Below are 9401 nucleotides of genomic sequence, written 5' to 3'. Positions count from 1 at the left end.
ATTTGAGTCAACTGTGGCTTTAATGTCAGTGGTTTTTCTCAGATATTTAGAAGCAGTCTCTTTAACTTTTTTTTTTTTTTGACTGGACAGGACTGTTTCCCAAAAAGCATGGCAAGCTTAAGCAGATCCCGATCATTTGCACCTTAGAAACCATTGGGAAACAACCTTGGCTTGAGAAAACTCTGATCCAGTTCAGCTCGTCCTCTAAATAGTAGTTTACTATGTGTGCTTGACTGAGTTGACTATACAACATTGCGTAAGAGGTCTGTCACCCCAGCATGTAGTGGTATAGTAAAAGATATCCTACAGCAGTGGTATTGGCATCGATTTCATAACCATAGTGCAGTCAGAAAAAAAAAAAAAGTGCAAAAATTGTACCTTAAAGGGTACAGCAGCTTGTCACTGGGGCATTTTTTCTGAAAGTGTATCTTGGCTTAAGATAAGAACTAAGTCAGGAGTTTATTCCTAAATTTATTCCTAAACGGGATATAAAAACTCTCAACCATAGAAGTAGCTTTCATTTTAAATGCCAAGATTTTGTAATTTTATATTCATGGTTGTAAAATGGTTTATTTGTGATGAGGGCTTAAGACAGAATGTGATTTTACCATAAACCTATAGTGTTAGTTCTAACATTTTACTTGAGTTTAGGTTTAGAGAGGTGTTGGCCTCGGTTAAAACAAAGCGCACCTTGATTTATGTAGTTTTACTTACTGCAGCAGGATTTTTTGCAGGCACCTCAGCTGACTTGGTAAATGAATGTCTAGGTTTAGTGCCCCTCTTCACAGTTAGTACAAACACAAGGAATGTATTTTGTATTCAATTTTAATTTACAATGCACAAAAACCCAGTATACATTTATGTAAAAAAGCAAGTTGCCCAGCAACCCTCATACTTTAGCAAAATATGCCAATCAAATATTCATGAAATATCGACTTTAGTCTCATTTTTAAGAACTTTTACACAATAGCTTTATTTTAGCCCAGCCTGATACAACAATACAAAAAGTATGCAGTCGCCGATTCGCTATTCCTCTATAGTGCATAACCTTTAATTAGTTGTTCAAATAGTGCTAATCATGCATTGCCTTTCATGCTTATTTTAAGTGTTTAAAACTTCAGATATTGAAAATGAAAATATACAGTAGAATTAAAGATGCGTCATACATCTTATAAGATTGCCTTGTCTTTTCTTATCCCCCTTTTAATTTCCTCCTATATAGGAATATAGATCTTAAAGGCTGTCTGGTGAGGCTATGACAAATAGCCTGAGGTACAAAAGTCCATCTACAGCGACTCCAAGAACACATAGCTCTACGAGACACAATGAGGGCAAAGGTCATGTGGCTGCCCCAATAGCTTTTAGCAACACCTGCTGCTGCAGATGTAAATTCACACATTCTGCTCTGAAACTAGTCAGGGAAACAAAATGGCCAATATTTAACATAGTCAGATAAAGGGCTTCTTCAGATAAGGAATTTTTCAATATAACTCATAATTTACATAATTTAATAACTTTAGGGCACGTCAGGTGATTGATGACTTTCAATGTTCAGCACCAGTCATTCTGAATCTTCTCTCAACAGTATTTACAAAGACAGAGGAGATACTATTATTAAATAATTTGTGTTAATTTACCTACCATCACCCTAACATATACACTAGAGATAATTTTTTTCTCAATCTGTTCTTCTCCACCCTTGTCAAAATTGAAGGCTTAACTGTAGGGATTTAAGGACTACCGGTAATGCAGACACTGTCTGGTGCAATATGTTTAGTCTGTCTTGAGTCTGTTACCATAGATACAACAGTGTATTTGCTATAATAAGACACGGTCAACAAATAAGATTGAATCAACCCAAGCTGACAGGCAAAAAAAAGCAAGAATACAAAATTGGTACTCTTTGCAGTTGAAGATATCCTTACTTAATTCCAACTCGTAATGAATAATGTTAACAGACTACGGCACCATCTATTAGTTGAATTTCTGACTCCTTTCTTTAGACATTAGAGTGGGGCAATGGAACACATATTACTATTATATATTTACTGTTAAATCTTCGTGACCTGCTTTGGCCAGATTTCAAAATTGTCTATTGAGGAGCTTTCACAGTCCTCCAAGACTCTGCAAAGTTTCAAGACACTGAAACATGCTGTTTTACAAATGGAAGGCAGATATTAAAAGTTATCTCCTGCACATCAAATCAGAGCGTGGGTTGAACTTTCTGCGGTTGCTATGGCGATCGTAAAATTTTGTATGAGATATAATACAAGTGGAAAAGGAAACTGAATTTGAGTGTACAAACTGAAGATGCACAAGTTAAACACTGCGGACAGTACACATTCCAGGAACAGGAGGAGGAAAAAAAAGCATAATACGATTAAGTAAAATGATTTGCCTAGAGAGCCTCCACACAGCCCACAGCAGAGCACACTGCAAACCAACATCAGGACCTCACTGGCTGCTGTTACTGCCGCTGTTGTTGTTGTTGTTGTTGTTGTTGCAGAGGTCTCCGGGGCCTCCATTAGAAGCAGGGGGCTGCACATTGTCTGCGAGGTTGTGAGCATGCTCTAGAAACAGGTCTTTGAGCACACTCAGTTCTTTGCTAAGCAATTTGATTTTGGCCTCCAGTCTCTCATTCTCTTCCTTCAGCTCATTGACACGCTGTTGGGTGTCCTGTGCCTTCTGCTTGCTGCGCATGCGGCTCTTCTTTACGGCCAGGTTGTTGCGTTCTCTCCGTTGGCGGTACTCATCGCTGTTTTTATCCATAGAGGACTTCTTCATCTTGCTGGGTGGTATGGCCTTACCCCCACCTCCGGGACTCACTGGGACTAATTGAGGAACCTGTCAGAATTAAAATAATGTCAAGCACTGCATAGTAAAGACAAGCAACCACATACCTAATACACAACTAATTTGCAGTTTTGACAATTAGGTTGCAAATCTTCTACACATCTTATTCCTCAAGATTGTGAGAAACTGGATGACTGAATGCACTTTACGCATACATACCATGGTTTAAGCACTGTAAAATGACAATGCAGTGCTTTTACAGAGTCATGAATATTAATATTCAGAAATGCACAGTTAAGTAGGTTAGTTTGTTTATGTGTGTACCTGCTGTAGTCCTGCAGCTCCTGCTGGGTTCAGTGCACTATTATGTGGCTGATTCTGTATAACACTAACGCCGTTCTGATCTGTGCTGGATTTCTTCTGTTGCAACTGCTTGCTCATTTGGATCCACTTCCACTGTCTTTCTCTCTCCCCCTCCGACCTGTGTTGTCGGACTTCTCAGAGCTGGAGTTGGTGTTAACTGGTATTGTGAGAAGCTGAATGCCCCAAAATGCAGCCGTGTGCCTGAAAACCCAGGATGGAGAGAAAGAAGTTAGACAAAGTACTCTGCACACATCAGCATCATACTCCATCACACTTTGCATAATTTGATGCTACACAATTCGCACCTGAGCAGATGCACCCCGCAGAAACGCATTATTTCAGCAAAATGCTGCAACACCTAAAAGTCGGGTCAACCGCTTGTGCTCATCCGTTAGCGTTATGTTGTTGTAATCCGACCGTGCTGCCATGTCAATGTGCATATGTGGCAAATTCTCTTTCTCTCCTATGAGCGCGAGCTCAAGTGTTGCCCGCGGTTGCATCATCGCTCGCGCTCCCACCCGCTCCTTTGTACACGAGAGAAGGAAACTCCGTAGTCATGCAGAACTATGCCGAGCTAAAGTTAACATTTTAAACAAACGCCAGAAGAGTGAAGCTACTGTAAAGCAAGTTAAAGTTTATTAATGATGCCGTTTTAAATCCGGGCAGTGTTTTGAATCATATCTGTCTGGTTACATCATACACGGAACTGTGGGAATGAAGGGGAATACCGCTGACTTACTTTAAACAACAGTGTGCCTAACGTTACATTCAAAATGGCAGCAGATCGGGTAAATCAGTATTGTAATCTATCGCGTTAACCATGTGAAAACACTCCCAATGCTGATAGAAGTGTTTCTTTTGGTGTAAGTTACGTGAGCTAGTGAGATCTACTGGAGGTTAGCAGGTTTGCTAATTAGCTGCTTCATTCCTCACCATGACTTCAGGCGTCTAACAATGAACCGAGAGCACAGACATGCTGCTTTCGACATAAAAGTTACGCGAATCAAGGAGTCTTTCGCGATCGTGTTCAATCGTGGGCTATTAAGCTCTCGCTGGCCACAGATCCGGGAGTTGAAGGTATTTTGCAATCGAGTGAGCGGCACGGATCCTCTCAGCCGGCGAGCCATCGTTTAATTGATAAAAATCAATTCGACAGTCTGTCTTACAATACACCCAGATCACCTACCTTGAAAACGCTCGAGGTTTGTAAGTTATCCACTTGAGTTAATAAAGAATTATGTCCTCTTTGTTCACGGAAAAATAAGCACAGGTTGAGGTGTTATTGTTTGGTAAAGCGGCGCTTGGGAGTATTGCGAAATCTTGTGACCATGTAGGGAAATCTGCTTTTGCAACCAATCAAATCAGAGGATTGGGAAAGATGACGAAATGCACTGTTTGATTGACGTGTCACTAAACCAATCAGGCAGCAATTGTCGGTTAGGGGCGTTTCCATGGAATAAACGACATAAGTCAATACTAAACAAGGTAACTGTACTTCTCATTTTAGGGTTGTATAACAGGTCTGTATAACCCCCAAAACTGTGCTTTTTGATTACTCTTTGAACAGATCCTTCTCACTTAAAATTTATTTTTTTGCTAGGCCAAATTTTACATTCATAAAGGTAAATTTTGAAAGACAACTCATTCCCTTTTATTTTCAAGAAAGATTTTGATATGTATTTAAACTCTTTAAGAAATTAACAATTCTATTGCACGTAAGAATGTTTATGGTGTGATTCTTATATGCTAACATAGTTTGCTTTGATGTAACCCTAATTGTCTTTTGTATTCTACCTTTGTACTTGTAATTGTTATTCTTTTACTGCATAATAATAATAAAAAATAGCCTACCTCTGTTTTTATGTTATTGAGCATGTAAACAGTGAATTAGCTATTAAGATTCACAGAAGCGAAAGCTAAATAATCTATTCACTAATATTGCTAATACACTGTTTACATTTACATTTTGCACTTTTAGCCATTGGACATCTAGTTTGAGACAATTCTAGCACTTTAGTCTTCTGGAATGTATTGTGATTGTCAGCATACCACCAACAACTGAAATATATCAAGCCAAATAAAATGTGGCTATTAACGACTTGCTTATAATAGAGCACCAAATGTGCACAAATGAGTTTGGGTGTCCCGCATTAGCCTACTTAAAGTCACAAATTAGCCTACACCTAATTATCTGCCCTCCAAAATCTTTCTGTTCCATTTTATTTAATTTCTTTTCTCCTCTTAATATTTCATGTCCTATTATTTAGAAGTGAATGGACATTTGGACCTAATGAGAGGATTAATATATTTTGATATGAAAGACATAGGCTAAGATGTAACATAACCTGTTGCATGGCTCCATATGTTAATTTCTCATTTTGATATGGTAAAATAGGGTAGACCAAACCAGAAAAACGTAATGTATAACTTATCTGTTGCTGGCTGCATGTCTTGTGGCCTCTCGTCTTGTGGTACGTGCCAGGCTCTCGCTGTGACAATAGAGGGAGCTCCCAGACTGCATGCGCACGCACTGATTAGCGCCGATACGCGCGCTCCAACTCCAGCGCATGCAATTCTCGAGATTGCTGTGTGCTCTCCAGCTTCTCTCGCACTAGGTGAGACGTGTGCTGCACTGTTTGTTTTGGCAGAGTGGTCGTATTCATTGTTGTGCGCAAAGATTCTCCCAAGCGCTTAGAAAATAATGGATGGTCTACAATTCTGCAGCAGCGGTCAGAGGAAAATAAAAGAACAAACACACCAAATAAAATACACAAAGATAAAAAAAAAAACTTAATTAGATTAATTGGATCCGAACTTAACTGGCTTAATTTATTAATTTATCAAAACAATTTCATAGCCTATAGGCTCAATGGCGCGTTTTAATGCAGGCAAGTCATAAGGCAATATCAATAATGTTTTCTTTTTTGTTCAGTCTTTCGTTCTTTGTCTCGTTTATGCCACATACCAAAAGTTTTTTTTACCAGTTATATGTAACTTTTCTAGTTTAGCATTTGTATTTCATTCATATAGCCTATCCGTTACATATAATGTCTGTACCCGTTTTGCCATAATTGGTCTCATGCATTTCAGTTCCCACATCCAAAGGCTTTTACAATACTAGACCTTTTAAATCTCAAAATCTAATGAACAATTCAAATGCAGTGTTAAAAACTAAAAATTCTTAGAACAGTATTGCTATTTTATTTAAAAACGTTGTAGGCTATTATGATAACTTTTTATGAATTATATGCAACGATCGCGTACTATTTCACCTATAATTCAATAATAATGACGTTTGCAAAGATCAGGTCGATATCAGTGCGTGAGCTGAGCCCTCGTGCGAAGATCACGCAGAGAAGCATTAGGACCCAGAGCACACCCGCCTTCCAAACTCCACAGTATATATAAGTGCACTCAGAAAAGTACTTGACAGATGTGAAGCTCACACGCTGAGGGTGTAAGTGTCGTTTTAAAGGAGATCTCGTGTGGTGTTTCAGCCTTTACACTCAAGTCCATTTTACGGCCGAGTACACAGCCACCACAGGCTGCGCGCTCGCCTGTCCCGAGAACTTGGAGCCAGCGCGGCTTTCTCCGGTACTGAGAACAAGCTGGATTCCCGGAGCTCTTCACCATGTCTGGCAGGTTTTAGATACTCCATGGAGCAAGCAAATCTCTACGAGGTCGCCCCACGGCCACTAATGACCAGCCTTGTACAGAGTCAGCAAAACGCCTATACCTACAAAGACACAGCTGGAGACCTGAGCGAGCTTTGCGAGAACGAGAACTCCATCGACATCAGCGCCTACATCGACCCCTCTGCATTCAACGACGAGTTCCTGGCTGACTTATTCCACAACAGCTCCAAGCAAGAAAAGCTCAAGCTGGCGAGCGGAGACTACGAGTATCCCCACAGTGCCAATGGCACCCCGGGGCCCCCGCAGATGTACGGCTGCCTGAACGGCTACATGGATTCCTCCAAACTAGAGCCCATCTACAACAGCCAGGCGCGAATGAGACCCGTGGCCATCAAACAAGAGCCCCGGGAGGAAGATGAGCTCGGCCACTCGATGCCCCCCACATACCACCACTCTCAACACCACGCGCCGCATCTGTCGTACCTGCAGCACCAGATCGCGCACTGCGCGCAAACCACCATGCACCTCCAGCCGGGTCATCCCACACCTCCCCCGACGCCCGTACCCAGTCCCCATCACCAACACAGCCACCTTCCTGGGGGCTCCATGAAGATGGGCGATCGAGGGAAATCCAAGAAACATATCGACAAGAACAGCACCGAGTATCGGATGAGGAGGGAGCGCAACAACATAGCCGTGCGCAAGAGCCGGGACAAGGCGAAAATGCGCAATGTGGAGACGCAACATAAAGTGATCGAGTTGTTGGCGGATAACGAGAGACTGCGCAAGAGGGTAGATCACCTCACACGTGAACTGGAGACGTTACGGGGCATCTTCAGGCAGCTTCCCGACGGCTCGTTTGTCAAAGCCATGGGCAGCTGCGCCTAACGAAACGAGCGGGACTTTTGAAGTAACTTTTGCGTGATTTTTACGTCTGCTGGATAAACGCAGACACATTCTCAAAGTGTTTCTATAGGAGCCAGGCAGCTGCGGTATAGACGTGCCTTTTGTATAAAAACAAACGATAAGCTCATCTCTTCACACATTTGGACTTGGCTTGTTGTAGGTGTAGTCCTGTTAAGAATGTGTGTGTGTGTGTGTTAGCTACGCAAAACATTATCAGTGCAGCTAATGGGCATGATTTCACCTTGTCAATCTACTTTTCATGTAAAGTTACCAGCTTTCGTACTCCCCTGCCCCCTTTGGGTTACATACGAACCTGAACTACACTTTGTAGCGACAAAAAAACTTTCCTGCCATAGCAGGCTGTATTCCCACCACACCTGTTGCTGCATAACATTCACTGTATGATATTGTTGATTTAAACTTTTTGCAGGGGGTGGGGTGGAGTTGTTTCATGGACGGCAATAGACAAATGCCAAAACATTGGACTGGAATTGTTTTTTTTTTTTTTTTTTTTTTTTTTTTACCGTGGTAGGCTTTTTGTCATTCATAACGCAGACTGTATGCTCTATGTCGTCCAAACTCGACCTGAGGAAGCGCATTGCATTGTGAACATTTTGCCATGATTTGGTTACTGATCTGTAAAACGTCTGTCAGTATACGCTTTTAGAGTAAACGCTTTGTATTTATGCAATATGATTGATAAAAATGTGAAAGGGTGTATATCTCTATGCAATGTCTGTTGCTGTCATGAGAATAATTCCGGTGGACGATCACCGTGTGTTTTCTCACTGGTTTTGCAGTGAAGTCCTGTCTTGCTCGGTAAGCGTGTGCATTTCATGTGAACGTTTTTTTTTTTTGTACAACACTCGAGCAGAGACCGCTTTCAGTGCCTTTTGAGTTTCCCCTGTCTTCATTTGTCATCACTGACTGAACCTTTGGACAGAAATATACAGCAAGGAAAAGGAAGCACTTTTTTTTACAAACGGCATATTGCAGATGTTATACGAATGTTCTTTTTTCATTCTGTTTTAAAATGAACATTTATATATATATATATATATATATATATATATATATGCCAAAAAGTATGAATTAAAACATTGTCTTACATATGTCTTGTGCCTTGCCTTTTCATTTTGAGGAGTTTTTATGTGTAGCCTATACATTTTCAGTTAATTTTTCACTGTCTGTCGCGTTCGTGTCTAGAATAATTTCCTCACCGTCACCGTCGTGTTCTTTCTTGAGTTTGTTTGTGTAGCAACCCCACTTGACACGTATGATTCTTTTCTACACCGACAGGTGGCGCTCAAAAGTCGTTTGAGTCCAATATGCACATACATATTTGTGGAGCTGCTTTCTTTGAAAGCAGAATTAACTGGAATAAGACTAGTAAAAAGAAAGATGTTTACCGGTTAAACGATAACGTCCACATTATTACATAAATACAGGAAGGTGTTTCCAGAAGGATCCATTCAGCTGCAGAGTCTTCGAGTGTCACAGTTAACATTCACTCAACCCTAATTCACTGTGAGCTGTTGCACTTTCAGTAGACATCAGACCGTAAAAGACCAGGGTTTGTCACCGATAAGGACTTGTAAGTAGTACTCTCATTGATTAGCTCGCGGCTCTGAATTGATCAATTTATTCTTAAATGAGATAGTGTGGAGTGCTACTGATAGCTTCACTTCTCCTGAGTACACTTTT

The 9401-nt window shown here is 40.9% G+C and overlaps 2 protein-coding genes across 3 annotated transcripts; one reads left to right on the top strand and one right to left on the bottom strand.

Moving 5' to 3' along the window:
• Positions 1-815: 815 nt before the first annotated feature.
• LOC306885501 (CCAAT/enhancer-binding protein gamma-like) lies at positions 816-4481 on the bottom strand. Of its 2 annotated transcripts, none has more exons than XM_079442076.1 (3): positions 4343-4481; positions 3118-3357; positions 816-2844 (listed from the first exon to the last, which is right to left on the bottom strand). In XM_079442076.1, exons 2-3 carry the CDS (start codon positions 3232-3234, stop codon positions 2455-2457), a joined length of 507 nt encoding a protein of 168 aa, XP_079298202.1. In that variant the 5' UTR covers positions 3235-3357; positions 4343-4481; the 3' UTR covers positions 816-2454. The 2 variants fall into 2 exon arrangements, with proteins under 2 accessions (XP_079298202.1, XP_079298203.1); XM_079442077.1 differs by lacking the exon at positions 4343-4481 and adding an exon at positions 3462-3864.
• Positions 4482-6590: 2109 nt separating this feature from the next.
• Positions 6591-8797, top strand: LOC306885027 (CCAAT/enhancer-binding protein alpha-like). Its single transcript, XM_079441338.1, has one exon. It carries the CDS (start codon positions 6813-6815, stop codon positions 7677-7679), a length of 867 nt encoding a protein of 288 aa, XP_079297464.1. The 5' UTR covers positions 6591-6812; the 3' UTR covers positions 7680-8797.
• The last annotated feature ends 604 nt before the right edge of the window (positions 8798-9401 follow it).

The sequence above is a fragment of the Barbus barbus genome (genome assembly GCF_936440315.1).
Source record: "Barbus barbus genome assembly, chromosome: 2".
Classification (NCBI taxonomy): domain Eukaryota; kingdom Metazoa; phylum Chordata; class Actinopteri; order Cypriniformes; family Cyprinidae; genus Barbus; species Barbus barbus.
This window is presented reverse-complemented; position numbering and strand designations above follow the sequence as displayed.

Coding starts and splice junctions, on each gene's coding strand:
- LOC306885501 (XM_079442076.1), bottom strand. CDS start 3,234: ATGAGCAAGCAGTTGCAACAGAAGAAATCCAGCACAGATCAGAACGGC. Junction 2,845..3,117: donor GAGCTGCAGGACTACAGCAG/GTACACACATAA, acceptor TAATTCTGACAG/GTTCCTCAATTAGTCCCAGT.
- LOC306885027 (XM_079441338.1), top strand. CDS start 6,813: ATGGAGCAAGCAAATCTCTACGAGGTCGCCCCACGGCCACTAATGACC.